A 19,775-nucleotide genomic window follows, 5' to 3' on the forward strand; every position below is an offset into this window, starting at 1 on the left:
GGAGCTGCAGCTGAGGCTCTGCTCTGCTTTGGGGAAAGCCCCCAAGAAGCAACAGCCAGGCTGGGGGGGGGCACAGCTTGCACCCTGCACCCTTGGCTTTTAGTGGGGCAGAAGGTCTGACGTTGGGCCTGCTCCAGCAATGCTGTGGGATCCAGCAGGGTGTCCTGATCCCAAAAAAGAGCCAAAGCCTCCTCCTCCCATCTTTTAAAAGCAAAATGCTAGACCACACGGGCTTTCCTGTGCCCAAAGTGTCTCCTGGTCTTTTTTTTCCCCACAACAGCTCTTGCTGCAGTTCTTTTTAATGATGATTGCTGCTCAGATTGCTCAGGAACAGGCTGCTTTGGGAACCCCAAGGAAGGAAAAGAGGCAGCAGATCTGTCTCATCACTGCTTGCTTTGAGGGAAAGCCACCACTCCTCCGCCACGAAGGACCAGGCTGTAAAGTTGGGCTGAAGATTGTCTGCTTTCCAAGCTGTAAGCTGTGCCGAAATCCCATCCCTGCTGTACGGGGGGGGCACAGCTTCCTGCAGCACCAGGACACGCACAGCAGCGCCTGTGGACTTTCCTTGCACAGCTGAGCCCAACAACATCACGGCCTTCAGGAGAACAGCGGTGCTGAGTCACGCTCCCAGCAGGAAGTGCCCATGCACCTTCATTGGGGTGAAAGGCTGCCATCCCCACTGCTTCAGGTCGCTCCGTTTTGCCCCAAGCAAAGAAAAAAAACCAACAAAAAACCATTCCATGAACAACTGTGATGGTTTGATCAACGGCAAACACGACCTTCAGCAGACAGAAAATAGCAGCGGTTCCCTGTGCAGCTGTGAGCGAACCCAGATCGATGCAGCAAACTCATGCTGCAAAGCAGGTTACTGAGCACAGAGCTCACGGCAGGGATGCAGAAGCTGTGTGTACATTGTTCTATATGCAAAGGTATAAAATCTGTCCAGAAATGACAGTGGTCTGACAGCACTGATCTGGAACAATGCTGCTGGTTGGGGATGAGATCCTGCGTTGTGCATACGGTGCACCCAGCAGACAGAAGCACAGCGTCCTCCCTGGATCCTCAGGGGAAGCAGGAGCTGGGATGCACATCAGGCACAGCCACCCTGCGCCATCCAATGCCCAGATTCACGCAGGAGGAAGACTGATCTCTTCCAGGAAGAGCGCTGCAGGAACTCACAGAAAGGGCATTCGGAGGGCAAAGAAACACAGCCTGGACTTGCAGGAGGAACTATCAGGGCAGCTCAGGAGCAGGTGGGGATGGCAGGGACAGCAGTGACAGCCACGGCCCAGCGCGGCGCTGCAGGGAGCCTTGGCTGCATTGCCGTGGGGCAGCAATAGGCCGTTCTGAGCGCTGCAGGCACAGCAGCTCGCTGCGGCAGCCCGTTTCCAGCTGAGAGAAGGCAGCAGTGCCCACTCATGGGCTTAAAACCATCCCAAGGAACGCATCTCTTGCACGAGACGCTGCCTGCTGGCCAAGGGTGGTCAGGTTGAACTGCAATCCTCGCGTAACAAAGCACAGCTGGCACTCGTGGCACTTTCTAGCAAGAAGCATTCACGCCCTTGGAAATTCTCCCCTCAGGCTGAGTTCTCCCAGAGCTCAGTTCCAGCTTCAGCCTTGGGGAAAGCCTGTGTTTCCACAGAGGGTTCTCCACCTGCACCCTCCTTCCCTGTGCCCTGCACACCAGCCCTGCATTCAGCCCTCAGAACAACCCCCCCCACACACACACACAACCACCGCTGTGCACGCACTGCTGGGAAGGCAGAACAGCCTTCCTTCTCAGCCCAGGCTCCCTCATAACACAAGAACACAAAAGACAGCACAGGTAAAGAGCACATCTCCTGCTTTATATTAAAAAAAAATAGACTGAATCAGATGTTAAGGGTGAGGAAGGGAGATGAATGCCATAAGACACCACAGGTGCACCAGCTGCAGGGTCCAGCAGATGACTCGGCTTTTGGGTGTGTTTTGCAAGCTTGATCCATAGGCATTGGCTCACAGTATGCAGACTAAACATAAAGAAGTGCCATTGCACCTGTAGTAGCAGCTGGCAGCTCTTTGCAAGTTCATTCTCACCCCTCATCTCCACCGCAAAGCACACAGAGCTGCATGAGCCACAGTGCTGTACAGGTGTGAGGAAACTCATTGCAGAGGTATGGGCAAACCCACTCAGGAGCAGGAAGCAGAGTGGGTCCATGTGGCATTCTGAAGGTCACCAAGCAGCCGATCCGGGCCCCGCGCTGCCCTTGCTTCATGTCTCTTCCTTGCACAGAGAGGGTTTTTCACAGCCAGTGCTGATGACAACACCAGGAGGGCACGCCAAACCAATGGCTCAGACCCCTTTATTGCCAATATCTCAGTCAGTGGCTCAAGGTGTGGTCTCAGTGATGTCCATGATTCATGAAATCACGCTGGGAAATGTGAGCAGCTTACAAAAACAGGCTCTGACAGGGACTTGGGCTGCACATTTCAAAGGACTTTGGCCACTTAAATAAGTTTGACTGCTTACGTCAAGAATTTAATCCTCTTCCCCCTACCCAACCTTTGGGAGAGTAATCATGGGCTATGAACTCAAGGCACATTTCAGTTCAATTAAGGCACGTTTCAGTTCAATTAAGGCACGTTTCAGTTCAATTAAGGCACACAAACACAATCTGCACCAAAGCATGGGACCGACTTTGGTTTCCCCCTCCTCAGAAACCAGTGGGTGTGTTGATTGCGTTGATGGGAAATCCAACCCAACATTTTCTAGTCATGTCCAAGGGCACCTGAAGTATAAACAAGTCCCATGGCCTCGCATGTTTGCTTTCTGATAAAAAAACAAGTGGCAACACCAGCAAGGTACAGCTTCCTCCTGCTGCAGCCCTCAAGGTCATCTGGCTCTGTGCCCTTGGGGTAGCAATGCCACAGCTGTACGTGGCTGTGAAAGAAGAGCAGAAGTCAGAGAAGGTGCTGAGCGCTCACAGGGCTGTGTGAGCGGCTTCTCCCAGGTCCTGTGCAGATGCTCTCTGAGGGAAGCTTTCATTCAAGTTAGGACACTTTGATGGGATTTTCTGGCAGAGCAAACAGTCCAAGTCTTTATCAGAAAAAATAAGAACTAAAAATGAAGGAATTGTCTCACATACCTCATATAACCCACGTTCCAGGGCTGCCCCAGCAGCCAGCCAGACAACAAGCACGATGGGGAAATGCACAGGGCTTGGTGTTGAGTGAGAGAGGAGAGCGGGCTGGCACGCAAGCCACAGGTCAATGTGTGCAGCTCAGATCAGACCGGGAGTAGCTGGGGAGGATGAGGAGGGCAGCAGCTCAAGCATTGCCTCCCTGCAGCTGGCACTATCTTGGGAGAGGGGCCAAGAGGCCAAAGTTGAAACAAACCACATCAGCTGAACCTTCTCCTTACAGGGCAATGGGAAACGACACTAAGGGCAGCAGGAAGAAGGCAGATCTGCAACGCCACGGGCAGAGGACTTGTGTTTCTGGGACCACCAACCCAGGCTCTTTACACAGAGATCTGGGTCCTTAGAGAGCGGGTGCCTGGCCTTTGCCTCAGCACTGTCACTAACACAGACACCCCCTGACACCCCCTCCCCAGGTTAACTTCTGCAATGCCAGCAAGCAAGAAATGTACAGCACATTCTCAAAGCAGGGAAGGAGCTGGGTCACTGAGATTGCTGGAACGTGAAGACTGGAAATAAAATCATCGAGCACTTCCTTGTCCATTTCTCCTCCCTGGGCACACATTCCACCTCCCAAGTGCATTAGCTCCACAGTTCACTTCCTTAATGTTCTATATTGTCCAAAGAAAAAAAAAATTCCCAGTGAAACTCAGACAGTAGGAGAACTTTGGCTTCAACAAAGGATGTGAGTAGACTGGGGGGAAAAAGTGACATAATATGCTCCATATGGAAAGAGAAATCTGCAGCAAAGCCTTGCAATGCCTGCCTGCTGTTTGGGTCCCTTTTCTTAACAATACACCTGAAGCAGAGGTGCTCCAGATGAGTCAGTCTCTGTGTCTTGGAAAGAGGAATCTCTGCTTGTTGGAGAGCCTTGGAGAGGAAAAAAGAAGAGACGGTGACATTAGATATGATGGACTACAGCAGCCAAGTGCCAGGCAGTTAGGCAAGCAGCTGCCACAAAAGGCATTGTGTATCATGAGGGAGGAGAAAGCCACACAAAGCCCACGGGCAGGGAACAACCCTGCCTGCATTGTGGCCATCTTCTAGGAGAGATCTGTTATTATGCAGGAGAAAACTTGTCTTTTAGCCCTGGGCAGCTCTTTGGAGTGTAGCATGCATGCCACGAGGATCAGAGCTCAGGGGACAGGCAGCTGCTCTCCTCTGCTTCCCTTTGCACGGTTCCCATGCGATCCGACCTCAGCTGCTCACGCCCCAGGCAGAGCCCCAGACTTTGTCAAGATACCTGCAGACTGGAAGCTCTTGGGACAAATGCTGAGCACAGGCACAGCTCTGCAGTGGGTTCCCTTCTCTTTCAGGAGGAGCCACCAAACCCGGGCAGCTCGCAGCCTTCTGAGCCCCCCTTCACTCCTGAGAGAAGGAAACACCTTACAGCACCCTAAGAGGCAGCCATCACCTCAGCAAAGGGTGAAAACTGAAGGCACACCGGTGTGAGGAGCTCAGGGTGCTCTGCTCCCTCCTGCCAAACCCCCCCTTCCTGCAGCTCACCCACTGCAAAGACCTCTGGCCAGGCACGTTACCTGCGCTGCTGTGCCGCCTCATGTTCCTGGCCAGCACATCTGCTGGTGTTTCCTCTGATATTTGCACGGCCAAATCTGCAAGAAAAACCAAGAAGGTCAGGAAGAAGCCAGGAAAGGACGGGCAGCTATGACTCAAGAGTAAAGACACCCGTCAGGGAATGCAGAGGCTCTCCTTCACAAGGCACCACCCTCAGCTAGCAGCAGAGGCAGCGTCTTATTCTTCAGATTGCTTCCATCATTGTCCCAGTAATGGGAGCTATAAATACCAGGAAGCAACAGCAGCCTCGGTGCTGAGCTGGGAAGCATGACAGCCACCCAGTTTCCTCTGTGACTTCTGGATGTCTCCTGACCCCACGCTCAGCTTTTCCAGGTCTTTCTACAACGCTCCTCCCGCCTGTTTTAGAGGTCACTCAATTCAGGCTGCTCCAGACAAGGACAGTGTCCTTGGAATAAGTGTGCACACTCACACTGTGGCAAAAGCCCTTCCCCCCTCTTTGCAGGGCTGTTTGCTGGCTTCTCCTCACCCCTCCTGTAGGAAGGCTGAGCTCCAATGAGGCACTCTGTCTTGGTGGTTTAAGGGTGGCATTGCCAAGAACGGTGCTAGAACACGGGGTAGAGAGGCAGCTTGGTAACTGGACATCCTCTGGCACAAGCCAGCTTGTCTGGTCCTACCAGTTAAGTTTGACTCACAGTCTTTCTGCCTAGCATAGAGGTGCAGAGGAAGCAGCAGAATGAACCCTTCCATTGCTCAGTGCAAACTTCCCTGACAGTGAAAGATAGCATCAAGAAAGCAGTGACTGGTGACAAGCAGAACTCTCTGGTAACACAGAAAGACCCCCATTGACAGACGCCAGGAAAAGCAGCCCACAGAATCACAGAATCACAGAATCACCCGGGTTGGAAGGGACCTCAAGGATCATGTAGTTCCAACCCCCTGCCCAGCAGGGCCACCAAACATCCACATTCAGATCAGGTTGCCCAGGACCCCGTCCAACCTGGCCTTGAACACGGCCAAGGACGGGGCATCCACAACCTCCCTGGGCAGCCCGTTCCAGGCCCTAACCACTCTCCTTGTGAAGAACTTCCCCCTAACATCCAACCTCAATCTTTCCTCCTTTAACTTGGATCCCACCCTGAAGACAGCCATCAGTTTTCAACCCCACTCCATCAGCACATCTGACAGCTCTGATGAAACAGCCCCTGTAACACCTGAAACCTGCACGCACCGTCCTGGCTGATGACCGTGGACTCCAGCATTGTTTCATTCCCACTATCCGGCGCGTTGCCTCTGCTGGACTTTTCCTCATGGCTCTGGCTGGCTGGAACAGAAATGTGGGGCCGGACCCTGCTTTTGCGAGTGCTGATGCGGATGATGCCTCGGACCAGCCTGCATTCAGCATCCTGCTCATCCAGGTTGTAGTCCTGAGTTATGCTATTGATGAGGTCCGAGATCTTGTTGGTCTTCTCCAGGAAGACAGTGTCTGACGTGCACTTGGCCAGCTCGTCGATCTGGTGGACGCTGAAGAGCTCTGTCAGCTTCTTGAAGATCAGGACGTCGATCTCCCTGCTGGACATGGAGCCGTTCAGCTCGCTGATATCCAGGTCAGACTCGTGGAAGGAATAATACTCCTCTGAGCTCCGGTGGCTGCTGGGGAGCGGAGGCTTTTCTATGCTGTTCCTGAGGGGCTTCTCCGGCAGCAGCTCTTTGAAGCACGAATCTGATTCCAGATGGTGGCCCAGGCTCCTGTTCTGATAGACAGGAATGCCCTTCAGTTTGACATCTGGGTAACTGAAACTGCTGCCCATGTGGGACTTTTTGATCTGGTTCCCATTCTTCTCGGTGGGAGAGACGTTGGCAGGGCTGTTTGGCAGCTGCCCGTTGTAATCTCCATTCTTCCCATCGTCGGTGGAGGACTCGGCAGGCCCTGGATAGGGGATGCAGACACTGCAGTCCTGAAAGCAGCCCCCACAGGTCACTATGCAACAGAAAACAGCTTTGTACGTTTTCCAGGCATGAGACAGAGAGGAACAGCAGAAGCTCTGGTTTGCAGGAGCCTCCGCCGTGCCGGAGATGAAGGTAATGGTTTCTGCCTCTCTCCCATTAGAGTCCTTGAGGTCAGCTTTGCGACCTTTCCTGTCCCGCATCTGCTGGGCTCTGGTGCGGCTCTGTTTGATTTCAGGAGTCAAACCACCCAACACCTCCAGCCCGACCTCGGCCTCCTTGGATGGTCGGCTCCTCGGGGGCACGGCCTGCTGGTAGGACTGGTTTTTCTGGCGGTGGCTGTTCAGGTTGTGGGGGGGTCCTGCTTTTCGGCCCAGCATGGCTCAAGCACCTGAAGGACAAGGAGGTTTCAAGTCAAGCCAAGCATCTGCCGCCTTAGCAAGCTGCCAGTAACACGAGAAGGACCCAAATCCAAATTCAGTGAGGCTCCATCTCAAATTCAGTGTAGTCTGAGAACCATTTGGCACTAGGACTCACGCTGTGCACTCACTGCACACACGGGGAGGCCGCTGTGCAGTTCAGAGTCCCCCAGCTACCAAACCACACCGTTTGCTCTCACTCAATGCTCAAACCAGGAAAGAAGTGTTATAGAAGGGCCCCTTTAAGGCACCAAAATCCCCGTAGCCTTCAGAAGAGGTTCACCTCGTGCTGCTACAGAGCTGCTGCCTCCAAGCAATAAATGCACAGGTGGAGCTGGCAGCCAGGCTCCAAAGGCAAAGCATCCTCTTTTCAACAGCTTCCCCTTTGCCTTGCATTCTCTGGGATTACCTGACAGCACTCACCCATTTCAAAACACACTGTGCCTAGGAGGAGATGACAAGTAATCAATTATGCAACTGTCAATTCATGCTCCAAATCATTTGCCACCATTCACATGTAGAGGATTTAGCAACGATGGCATTACTAACACTGATGAATTTTGCCAGTCATGGCCGTGTCACGTCCTGGACTTTGCTGAAAAAGCCAACCTCTGCATCTGGATTGAAGATCCTCTCTCAAATCACATCTCATGGGAGCAAAGCTTCCACAGAGCTGTGCTGCAGGAATCCTAAAGCAAGCTGCTCTCGTTGCCACCACACACCATAGTGAGAGATGCTGGGTCGAGGCTGTCCCTCTGCTTTCATGGCTGCTGCTTTTATTCCAGGCTGTGCTGGGCCCCTCAGTTGCCCTTGCTTTCTGAGCTTCTCACCCAGGACCCCCAAGAGATCCTTCTAAATACTAATTAGGTCAATTAATAAACAGCGAGAGCCCAGCCACAGCTTAAGTGCTTTTGGGCTGTCCCTGCTTTATTCTTTCTATAGGGCAACTCAAGCACAGATACCTGCCCTCGTCAGATCACTGCCTTTTTTTTTTTTAATTAATAAAAGAGAAAGGAAAACAAAAAGCAGCAGTACCATTAGAAAGAAGCACAGGGAAAACACTCCCCTGGCAGTCGTGTCGCATCGCTGCTTTCCAGGAACCTCTTGGCTCCATTAGCTTATAGCAATTTGTAAGCAGCACATGTTTCTGGAGTTCCTTTGCACATTCCTGGACAACGTATTTAATATAAACCCCAATTCCAGTGCCAAACAGGCAGAGCTCTCCAGACAGAGCACGAACAGCGAGTTCCATTGCTTCCACTTCAGAACAGCAGTCCTACTCTGTTCTCAGCTTTGCTGTTTTCAGAACTCAGCTCAGAATTTAGCACTGAACAAAAGCCATCTGAGCTGATCTAATCACTGCTTAATGGGATGCTTCCCTTCATATCCAGCTCCCCCCCGAGATCCAACACCCAGACTGCAGCCATCCCTTACGTAATGACCCACAACATTCTGACATGTCAAAGCATCTTCGGTGCCCAGAAAAGGACAACCCAGGCCCGGTGCAGAGATGACACCTCCACTCACAAACACCTCCCGCCCCAAAGTGCTGCACTCAGCCCCTCTGTCTCACAGCACCCCCCTCTGTGCTGGCAGCACACCGTGCTGAGCACACAGCCTATGGACTCGATGGGTTTCTTTGGCGTAGGGACTGACAGCAGCTTAACGCAGCTGTACATAACTTGAATCCACAGCAGAGCTGATACTTACAGGGCAGCTGGCAGCTTTCCCTCTTCTCACACAGGCGCCTGGTTTGAAAGGAGCCGATCCTCACAGAGGACTCCACCATCTGCCTGGGAGGAGCAGCGTGGGAGCCGTGAGCTGTGCCAGTTAGCCGGGGTCTAAGATCGTCATTGTTCAGCAGAAAGAGGTTCCTTTAAAAAAGGTTTCAACAAAGCAAATAAACGAGGCTGTGAGCATCCTCCAGATGGGGGTTTTGGCCCCGCGGGTTCGCCCACACCCATGCCGGTGGGGGGTGGGAGGGGGGATCAGAGCATCCCGTTAGCAGCAGGACCCCAGCGCCGGGGCTGATACCGACACGGAGGTGCAAACTCGGCTCAGACGGACAGGAGGAACCGCAGCCCCCCCCCAACCACGCACAGCCTGCAGGAGGAGCCCCCCGCCCCACTGACGCCCCCCACCCATCAAGCTGCCGGTGAGGAGCGCAGCCCCGCTGCCCGTAGGACGGCACCGAGACAACGAGGGTTGGGGCTCCCAGCGCTCTCAGAGGATCCTCAGCACCCCGCGATGGGACCGGAGGAGGAGGAAGAGGAGGAGGAAGAGGAGGCCTGGACGCGGCTGCGGGGCCTGGGCGGGGGGTCGGGCCCGGCTGTGGAACGGGGAGAAAGGGGACGAACCCCGGGGCGGGCGGAGCTGGGAGGGCAAAGCAGAGCGGGGCAGGGCAGGAGCCGCCGGCCGCTCCCCTCCTCCCGGTGCCGCTGCGGGGGACGCGCGGGGTCCCGGCGTTACCTGCGAGCAGGGAGCGGCGCCGGCCCCGCCCCACCTGGGCCAGGTGAGCCCACGTGACCCGCCCGACGGAGCGCCGCGAGGGACACGGGAGCGCGAAGCGCGAAGCGCGGTGCGACCCCGACCCGAGCGCAGCGCTGCTCCCGGCTGAGCGCCGACGTTCCTCGCCCCGCGTCCGTGTGCTCAGGGTCTGTGACAGCACTCATCCCCTGAGCCCCTGTCTGTCTCCAGCAACCCTCGTCCCCTGCTGTCCCTGAGGATCCTTGTCCCAGTAGGACCCTGTCGCCGAGGGTCTGTATCTCAAGCAGAGCTCTGGCCGTGCCTTGTCAGGCTGATCTGAAGGGAGCCAACAGAAATAATATCCTGGCCCTGTTCTGATTTTTTTTTTCTTGTGCGGCTAATTTTAGTTCCACTATTTGAGCACTTAAAACACAAAAAAAGTATATAAAATATATAATAAAATTCTAAAAAAAAAGACCTGAAAAACCAACCAACCAAACAAACAAAAAGTAGCAAAAAATAGTTTCTTTCCCAGAAAGTCCCAGAGGTCCCCAAAGGTCTCTGTCTCAAGCAGCCCTCGTCACCTTCTGTCCCCAGAGATCCTTGTTCCCAAAGGTCCTTGTCCCTGAGAGGCTGTATCTCAGACAGAACTCATTCCCCCATCCCCGAGGATCCTTGTCCTTGAAGGTTCCCATCCCCAGAGGCTGTATCTCAGCCCTCGTCCCCTCTCCCTGAGGATCCTTGTCCCCAAAGGTCTCTGCCCCAGGTGTCTCTCTCTCTCTCTCAAGCAGCCCTTTTTTCATGCTGTCCCCAAGGATCCTTGTCCCTGTGGGTCCCTGTCCCCGAGGGTCTGTATCAGACAGCCCTCATCCTGTCCCCAAGGATCCTTGTTCTTGAAGATCCCTGTCCCAAAGGTCCATATCTCAAAGATCCCACATCTCCTGTCCCCAAGGGTCTGTACCTCAAACAGTATTTGTGCCCTCTCCCTGAGGATTCTTGTCCCCAAACGTCTCTGTCTTGAGCAGCCCTCATCCCCTGTTGCCAAGGATGACTGTTCTGAAATCCCCATTCCCAAGTTCCTTGCCCCAAGGATCCTCACCTCAAAGCATCTCTGTCCCAATGGACTGTTGTCCCCAAGGAGTCCTGTCCCAAAGCACCCCTGCCCTCAGAGATCCCCAGCTCTGAGGTCCCTGTCCCCAGGGCTCGGTGCCTCAAACAGTCCTCACACCCAATGCTCACTATCCCCAAGGTCCCTGTCCCTGTAATCCCCATTCCCAAGTTCCTAGCCTCAAAGCATCCCTGTCCCGATGGATCACCATCCCTCAGAGCCCTTCCTCAACGACCCCCCTCCCTGAGGTTCCTGTCTCTCCCCATCCACCTCACTCCCCTTCTCCCCACCCTGTTCAACCCCCTGTGCCACCAGATCCACACAAATCCCTCCATGGCCTACCTCAGCCCCCAGCCCTGCACTGGGGACCCACACTCTCTGTGGTGTCCCTTCATCCCATTTGCTCAGCGAATGACGCTGCCTGTCCCACTTTTCCCAGCCTATACAAGCCTTTGTAAAGAGGGGAAGCAAACAAACAAACAAACAAAAACAAAAAACCCAGCCAGGCAATTATTTTGAGTCCTTCACAGTAAAATCCCAGTATCTGCACTGGCCCTTCCCAGTAACCCATGTCCTAACCAACCCTTCCCAGTAATCCTTCCACATCCCATCCCAACCCACCCTTCCCCAGCATCCCCTCAGTATTCCACCTGACCCTTCCCACTAATCCCCAGTGCCACGGCCAGCACCTTCCCAGAATCTCTCCAGTATCCCAACTGACTCTTCCTAGCATCACCTTGGTATCCCAGCCCTTCCTAATAATCCCCAGTCTCCCACCCAGCCCATTCTTCTCCTCCCAGTACTCCCAGCATCCATTCAGCCCCTCCCATAGCTTCCAGTATCCAATCCAACTCCTCCCACTTCTCCCCAGGATGCCACCCATTCCCTCCCAGTACCCCCAGTATCCCGTTCTTCCCCTCCTACTAATCGCCCAGTATTCCAGCCAGTCCCTCCCACTACTCCCCAGTATCTCATACATCCCCTCCCAGTGTCCCACCCAACTTCTCCCAGTATCCCCAGTATCCCATTCATCCCTTCCCAGTACCCCCAGTACCTCCCCAGTATCCCATCCATACTCTCCCACTATTCCCACTCATCCCTTCCTAGCATCCCATTCAGCCCATCCCAGTATCCCATCCTACTACCCCTCAGTATTCCAGTCATCCCCTTACAGCATCCCATCCAACTGCTCCCAGTACCTTCCAGTATCCCATCAACCTCTCCCAGAACCCCTCGTATCCCAGTATCCCCTCTCAGTACCCCCAGTATCCCATGCAACCCCTCCCAATACCTTCCAGTATCCCACCAACATCTCCAAGTCCCCCCAGTACCCCTTCCCCAGTACCCCCAATATCCATCCAACTCCTCCCATTACTCCCCAGTATCCCATCCAACCCCTCCCAGTACACCCAGTATCCCATCCATCCCTCCCATTACTCCCCAGTATCCCATCCAACCCTCCCAGTATCTTCCAGTATTCCATCCACATCTCCGAGTACCCCCAGTATCCCATCCAACCCCCCCCAGTACCCCCAGCATCCCACCCAGTCCCTCCCATTACTCCCCAGCACCCCTCCCATCCCCGCTGTCGGTGCCGCCCCCCGGTGCCGCTCCATGCAGCATCACCCCGCCCCCCCGCTATACCCGCACCGCCGCTCTCCCTCCGCCCGTCTCCTCCCCATGGCGACATCGGACGCCGCATCCCCGGCTCCGACGGACGAGCAGCGCCCGGAGCGCTCCGGCAGCAGCACCGGCACGGCGGCTGGCGAAGGAGCGGCAGCGACGGCATCGGGACGAGGAACGGCATCGGGAGGAGGAGGAGGAGGAGGAAGCGGCGGCTCGCTGGAGCTGGCGGCGGCGCGGCGGCGCCTGGTGGCTGCGGAGTGCCGGCGGAGAGCCGCGGCGGAGCTGGAGGGCCGCGTGGTTCAGGTGCACTGCGCGCTGCGGCACGCCGAGCTGCGCCTGGCCGCCCGAGCCGAGGCGCTGAGCCGGCTGGGGAGCGGCGTGGCACAGGCGCAGCTGGCGCTGGCAGCGCAGGGGCAGCGTTTGCAGAAGGGGCTCCGCCGCCGCCCTCGCCCCCGACCCGGTGCTTTGCTTGCCGCGGCCCGAGCGCTCCGAAGCTGCGTGCCCTGGGCGACGGGGAGAGCGCGGCGTTCCTCCGTGCACACCCCCAGCAGGAGGCTGCCCGCTGCACCGCGCAGCCCCGCTTAGAAAAGGGGGGGGGTGGGGGGAGCTGTGGGGTGCTGCGGGCTTCGTGAGAACGCTGTGGGTTTGGGGAGCCGGAGGGAGCTGAGGGGGTGTGAAGGGTCGGGGCGTGTGGGTGTGAGAGCTGTCATGGGAACGCTGTGGGATTGGGGGTCCTGCAGGACACAGGGGGACCCAGCGGGGTCTGGGGACTGTGAGGGTGCCTGATGGGCTGGGGTGCTGTGAGCTGGGGGGCTGTTAGGGAGATTCTGTGGGTTTTGGGGTCTGACAAAGCTTGCTCTGGTGGGGGGGCCCTGCGGGGTCAGAGGGAGCCCATGGAGGGAGGAGGAAATCCAGCGGGGTCTGGAGTCCTTAGGGGTGGTTTAATGGGGAGGGGGCTGGGATGCTTGGAGTTCCTTTAGGGGCTCAGTGGGGTTGGGGAGCTCCAGAGTACTTAGCAGGGTCTGGAACCTTGGGGTGCCCTGAAGAATGAGGGTGAAGGGGTCCCTGGGGGACTCTGTGGGGTTTGGAATGCTTGAAGGACACAGCAGGATTTTGGCCCTTGAGTGCATGGTGGGGGGGGAACCCAGCAGGTCTGGGAACCTCTGTGGGGTTGGGGGATCCTGCAGGGCCGAAGGTTTCCCTGGAAGATCACAAGGTCTGGAGGCAACAAAGGGGAACCTGCTGTCGGCACCCCCTGGAAGCAGCAGCCACAATGGGGCTGTGCCCATTCCCCACGTAAGCCTCACATCGGGACATGAGTGCTGACATTGAGCCTGAGTGCAGCCCCATGCAGAACTGAGGGGGCTGGGGGCCACCCCACATCCACCAGCCTCAGGTTGGGCTTCGGACTGTGCATCCTGGGAGGGCAGGGAGCAAAGAGGTCCTTACTGCAGTGCCGACCCTGCGTGGATCCTGCAGGGCTCAGCAGGACGGCTGGGACTCTGGTTGCCATCAGGCAGATAACGCTCAGGACTGGAGGCGTGGGGACACATTGAGCGAGCATCCTTCAGGCACCCCAATGTCACCCTGCGGCAGAGGCCGTCCTTGCAGGCTCCGAGGAGGCTCAGAGTTGAGCTCAGGGCTGAGCAGAAAGCTTCTACAGGACCACTGATCCCCCCTGCACCCCACCAGCCTTGGGACGGAGGGCTGGGGCACAGCAGCACCGTCCCCATCCTGCTGGGATCTCTGCCAGCTGCAGCCCGGCCTCCTGCTTCACCGCACCGCGCTTCTGCCTGCTACAGCTTTCCTCAGAGGCTGCGTGAATCCTGCTGGAAGATCACAGCTCGGCTTTTGTGTTGCTTTTTTTTTTTTTTTTTTTTTAATTTAAAGAACAAAAAACCCCCTGTTTTGGGGGATGGGGGGTGGGGGAGGGTCTCACTGACTCATGAATGTACCTTCCTGTGACACAGCAGGTCTGTTGCGCGCGCTTTGCTCTGCGGGGCGATGCAGAAGTAAACTTTGATATATTCCACTCATTCCCAGCTGTGTCTTGATGTGGTCAGAGCAGGGATGAGCAAACGAGCCCCAGTAACACCCCGCAATCAACCCGTGCTATCAGATGGGTTCCTGTGCTGCTCTGTTTGCACCCCCCCCCTCCCTCCAACCCCCAGATGCTCCCTGCTTTCTGCCCTCCCGTGCTCAGCCCTAATCCTGCACACCCCACAGAGGGGCAGAGGCTGCTGCTGGAGCAGCTTATGGGGCTCAGCCTGGAGAAGGGATGCGTTATCTGTGCCAGGCTTTCAATTAATAATATGAAATGCACAGCTTGGACTTAATTCTCTTGGTTGGATCCCCCCCCCTCTACCCCCCCCCACACACTCTCTGGTGATTATTTCCAAATCAGCTTTTGACCTGATTAGAGCAGGAACGGTGGGGGGAGACCTTAGGAAAAAAGAAAATGATGATAATAATAATAATAATCCACTCCGTTAAACCAGGAAGAATAAAATCGTTCAAAGCCCTTCGGTGCAGCCATTCCTCCCTGTCCCGGCACAATCCCAGCCTCATCGCAGCGTGTTCCTGCGGTGGCTTTGGCTAAATGGTTCCGTTTGTTTCCCTTTGCAGGGCAAACGCCGCACCGCGGGATGCTCGGCTTTGTTTTTTTCCTCCGAATCCCTTCGGGTCGGGCACAGGCAGAGCCGTGGGAAGGGACGCGCGTGGGGCTGCGGGAAGCGCTGCGGAGCGACGACGGCAGAGGGCAGTGCAGCCCCACGGAGCTCGGTGTGGGGCTGGGAGGGGTTTGGGGGGGAGAGATGTGGGGCCGATGGGGGGCCGAGACACGGGGGGGGCGGGGGGGGGGGTTGGGTTGAGGTATGGGGCTGAAAGGAAGAGGAGGTGGGATGTGGTGTCATGGGGTCCCTCGGGGTCCCCACCTGAATTGGTGCCCCTTTTCTCTCAGGACACCCCCATCTCTCTGCCTTCGATCTTGGTCTCCCTTAAAAGCCAATTAGCTCCTATTAGCCCCAGTCATCCAGAGCAGGTGGGAATTGCCCCTTCCATCCCCATTTGGCCCCTCAGAGCACCTGAGCTCAGCCCACAGGATTTTGGGGGTTGTGGGGGACACCACAGTGGGTTCTCAGGCTCTTTTTTCCAGGCCCAGCTGTGGTAGAGCTGGGAATACGGGTGGCACCTCGTGGTGTTCTGAGCTCTTTCTGAACCCGTGAAAAGTTCCATCTCCCACCCCTCCCTTCAGCCCCCCGTTTGGACACACAGAGAAACGTCAGTAAATCCCATTTTGGGGATTTCCCATTGCTGCCCCCAAACCACAGCTGAGGGTCTGAGACCCCCAGACTCGAGGTCACCATGGGATCTGCAGCCACCTCATCCCCTGGGCATTCCCTTCCCTTCCCTTCCCTTCCCTTCCCTTCCCTTCCCTTCCCTTCCCTTCCCTTCCCTTCCCTTCCCTTCCCTTCCCTTCCCTTCCCTTCCCTTCCCTTCCCTTCCCTTCCCTTCCCTTCCCTTCCCTTCCCTTCCCTTCCCTTCCCTTCCCTTCCCTTCCCTTGGCAAAGCTGTTGCTGCCGGAGACCATTTGGGACATCCCTGTTGTCCCCCCTCCCCCTCCATGCCGTCCTTTTGCAGGTTTTCAGGTCTCAGGAACCCATTCCTGCTGCAAGTGGCCCCTGGGCCAATTCCCAGCTGCCTTCCTCCCATGCTCAGAGGCATTTGGCCCCTTGTGTTGTGGGACTGATGGACTCTCAGAGGTTCTTCCTGCTCCACTGGGCAGCAGTGGGACGCATCCATGCTGTGCTTCGCTGGCATTCAGGCAGCTCCCACCCAACTCCCACAGATGCTGGGCAGGGTCCTGTCACCGCCTCCCGTCCCCATCAGATGTGACCCCAATGAGAGGCTGACACCAAGCATCCCAGCACCTGCGCCTTGTGGGAAGTGTCCCCTGCTGGGAGCCCTGGGAAGGGACCTCAAAATAACTCAACCATGTGTGCAGCACGTGGCCTCAAAGGGCAAGGTGCACCGAGGGGCTGCGCCCTGCTCACTGCGCCCATGGGGCTGGAGGAGGTGGGAACGGGTCCCCACGCACCCTATATATGTATATGCTAAAGCCCACAGCTGCTGGGCCCTATGGAGGAGGGCTGTCTTGCACAGCAACCCGACCTGATGGGAGACCTGTAACCTGATCACGCTTCATTAAGGTTTTAAAGAGATTAATTGCCCAAAGCGCTGACTTGCTGGCTGTGGTCACGGCTCCCCTGGGTGCTCCCTTCCCCACTGCAGTGATCTGTCAGGACGTCAGCCCCAAAGCGCAAAGGGAGCAGGGCTCTGGGGCCTGGGCTTTGCCCTGCAGAGGCGGAGGGGAGCGAGGCAGCGCTCCGGGGTTTGGCACATCCCGGTCCCTGTGTGCGGTGTGGGATGGTTGAACCCAAAGATCAGCATCGTAACACCTGGGTTGTCATCACAGCTTTGGGGTTTGAGGAGAAAAGCCCCACATTTTGGCAGATGTGACGCCTGAAGCAGGACTCCAGGGCTCGAGCTGTGCCAGCAGTCCTGCAGCCACCCGGGGGGAACCCAGCCGTGTTGCCGTGCCACCAGCACACACGAGACAGAGGTGAAGGACAGCCCTGCACTCACAGCCCTTATTTTCATCCCGTTTGACACCTGCGAGCTCATCCCCTGCTGCCTCAACGCGAGGAGGGGGTGAGGGATGATGCCAAGAAGGACCCCCTGCACCCCATGGCATCCCGGGCACCGAGACCCGGCTGACACGGCCGTGCTGACGTGGGCACTATATCTGTCAGTGACGGGCAGGAAAGGAATCCATGGGGGAAGCCAAGCTGTGCTCAGCGCTCCCAGCCGCCTCTCCTCTTATGGAGCGGAGCAGGAGGGAGCAGCTCCCGTTATGGAGAAGCCCTGGGGAAGCCCTGGCTCGGATGAGCCTCCCCGCAGGGCCCCATAGGACACGATGGGGACGTCGTGCTGGGGACACCGTCTCCATGGCTGATGGTGCATCCTGGAGAGCAGGAGGAGGAAGAGGCAGAGTGGGGCTGCTGGGCAGTGCTGACTCTCGGTGCTGACCCCCGGTGCTCGGGGATGGGCTGCCAGCTCTGCCCTGCCAAAGGTGACGTGGGCACGAGCAGATGGCAGCAGTGCTGCTGGGTGCCCGGCGTGCCAGGGCTGGTAGCTGTGAATCAGCCCTCACCTTTCCCATGGGTGCAATTCCCACCTCCAGCGTGGCTTCCAAGAAAACCGTGGGCGCGGGTGAGGACTGTGCCATTCCCAGCAATGGTGCCCTTCTTGCTCCCACCCCGGGGGGTTTGGGGTGTCCAGGTGTTGTGCTCCTTGCAGCAAAATGCAAGCTGCCAAACGACGCTCAGGGAGAAGGATATTGAGGCCAATAGGAATAGAGCAAAGAGGAATAGAGGGGTGAAGCCGAGCTGTGCACGTGCAGCAGGAGAAATGGGTGAACGCAGTGGCAGGGAGCAGCTCTGGGCGCAGACATCGGAGGGATCAATGGAGACCTGCGCTGCTTTGTGCCATACAGGGGTGGAGTGGGGTTGGCCAGCTGGCACAGCCATTTCACAGCCAACACGGCCAGCATTGAGGACAGGTGATGAGTGGTGCCCCCTCCTGAGCTCAGCACTGTGCCCTTCACACACACAGATGGGATTTGGGGTGGATTTGGGGCACGGACAGCAGCCGCTGTGGCCTCACTCCTCCCCACGCCGCCCGCCTCGCTGCTGCCCAGCACCGGCCAAGATGCCCCTTTAACATTAAAGCCTCTTTGTGCAAACCCATGGGGCAGAACGAGGTTTGCAAGCAGTTCAGCCCAGCACAGGTCAGGGCATGGCTGAACCCCCCCGGGCAGGGTCCAGCTCCCTGGAGCCACCGCTGTGCAGTGAGGGGGGTTAGTGGACGCCCCTGCTCTTTCCCACGTGTTGTTGTGCTGCTCAAATATTTGCTTTGGAAAGCGCTGCCTTGTCCCGAGCCCCACAGCCAAGGCCGTCCCCAGCTGCTAGCACTGGGCAATGAGGAGAGATCCTGCTCAGATGCAAAACCACACGGTTAAGGAAAACCAGCCCAGGTCCGGCCTCGTGCCCTGGGATGCTCTTTGGGGGTCCAGGACCTTGCTGTGGATGGGATGGGAAGATGCTGGAACATCTGTGCCATTGAAGAGTTCCACAGAATCACAGAATGGCCAGGGTTGGAAGGGACCTCAAGGGTCACGATGCTCCAACCCCCTGCCACACGCAGGGCCACCAACCTCCACATTTCATAGCAGCCCAGGCTGCCCAGGGCCCCATCCAACCTGGCCTTGAACACCTCCAGGGATGGACGGGGCATCACAGCCTCTCTGGGCAGCTGTTCCAGCACCTCACCACTCTCATAGCAAAGAGCTTCCCCCTGACATCCAACCTCAATCTGCCCTCCCTCAACTTCAAACCATTTCCCCTTGTCCTGCTGTTGTCTACCCTTTCAATGAGTTCCCACGGAGAGAACCTTCTGCCTCTTCTTTCTCCTCATCCTCCTCCTCCTCCTATGGTCTTCCTCATCCTCCTCCTTCACCTCCTCCTCACCCTTCACCCCTCAGCCACCACCAAAGAATCCCCAGAGCCAGGAAGCCCTGGGAAAGGGGGCAGATTGGTGTGGTGGGGTCCTGGAGCCCCTCCTGCAGCACCCTGCTTGCTCAGGGCCTTCACACGGCTGCACCCCCTGGGCAGCCCTCCAAAATCCAGAGATCCCTGCAGGAGGGACAGTCCCAGGGAGGGCTGTCCTATGATCCTAGAGGGAAATCCCACCCCTCGGGGCTGCTTTTTCAACTCTCGTCTCTTACAGCACACTCTCAGCTCCCCTTGCAGCATGGGAACGGTCCACCGGTGGGAGGGGGTTGGTTTTGGGGCTGGAGATTTGGGGCAGGGGCTGCAGGGCTGCCGTCAGCCGCAGCTTATTGCGCTCCCCAGCCCTGGCCTCCGCGCTGCCGGCCGCCGGGAGCTGGAACAGCCCTCGGTGTCTGGGACACTGCCCTTTGTTTCAGAGAATAAAGTTAGCGCTGTTACTCAGCCTGTCGCTATTCCAGCAATTCCTGCCTCCACTTTCACTCGGCAGAGGGAAACATTCCTGCCCGCGGCTGCCAGACCTGCCAAGAGAAATACGCCCGGGGAGGGGGGGGGGGGATGGAGGGAGGGAGGAGGAAGGGATGGTGAAGGGATGAAGGAATAGATGGAGGGAGAGATGAAGGGATGGAGGGATGAAGGGAAGGATGGAGGGATGTGTGTGTGGATAGAGAGATGAAGGGATGGATGGAGAGATGGAGGGATGGAGGGATGGAGGGATGGATGGATGGAGAGATGGAGGGATGGATGGAGAGATGGAGGGATGGAGGGATAAAGGGATGGAGGGATGGATGGATGGAGAGATGGAGGGATGGGTGGATGGATGGAGGGATGGATGGAGGGATGGATGGATGGATGGATGGATGGATGGATGGAT

At 56.9% G+C, this 19,775-nt stretch overlaps 2 protein-coding genes across 4 annotated transcripts; one reads left to right on the forward strand and one right to left on the reverse strand.

Moving 5' to 3' along the window:
- Nucleotides 1-1,826: 1,826 nt before the first annotated feature.
- On the reverse strand, nucleotides 1,827-11,245 carry KDF1 (keratinocyte differentiation factor 1). 3 transcript variants are annotated; one of them, XM_052699216.1, is made up of 6 exons: nucleotides 10,992-11,245; nucleotides 9,545-9,877; nucleotides 8,786-8,949; nucleotides 5,941-7,047; nucleotides 4,715-4,789; nucleotides 1,827-4,046 (listed from the first exon to the last, which is right to left on the reverse strand). In XM_052699216.1, the coding sequence occupies exons 4-6, from the start codon at nucleotides 7,034-7,036 to the stop codon at nucleotides 3,964-3,966; spliced, it is 1,254 nt and encodes a 417-aa protein (XP_052555176.1). In that variant the 5' UTR covers nucleotides 7,037-7,047; nucleotides 8,786-8,949; nucleotides 9,545-9,877; nucleotides 10,992-11,245; the 3' UTR covers nucleotides 1,827-3,963. The 3 variants fall into 3 exon arrangements, with proteins under 3 accessions (XP_052555176.1, XP_052555175.1, XP_052555177.1); XM_052699215.1 differs by lacking the exon at nucleotides 10,992-11,245 and having other exon boundaries at nucleotides 9,545-9,975; XM_052699217.1 differs by lacking the exons at nucleotides 9,545-9,877; nucleotides 10,992-11,245 and adding an exon at nucleotides 9,433-9,532.
- Nucleotides 11,246-12,288: 1,043 nt separating this feature from the next.
- TRNP1 (TMF1 regulated nuclear protein 1) lies at nucleotides 12,289-12,860 on the forward strand. The gene has a single exon (XM_052699253.1). The coding sequence runs from the start codon at nucleotides 12,330-12,332 to the stop codon at nucleotides 12,858-12,860; it is 531 nt and encodes a 176-aa protein (XP_052555213.1). The 5' UTR covers nucleotides 12,289-12,329.
- The last annotated feature ends 6,915 nt before the right edge of the window (nucleotides 12,861-19,775 follow it).

Source organism: Tympanuchus pallidicinctus, unplaced genomic scaffold (assembly GCF_026119805.1).
Source record: "Tympanuchus pallidicinctus isolate F22 unplaced genomic scaffold, pur_lepc_1.0 scaffold35, whole genome shotgun sequence".
Classification (NCBI taxonomy): Eukaryota; Metazoa; Chordata; class Aves; order Galliformes; family Phasianidae; genus Tympanuchus; species Tympanuchus pallidicinctus.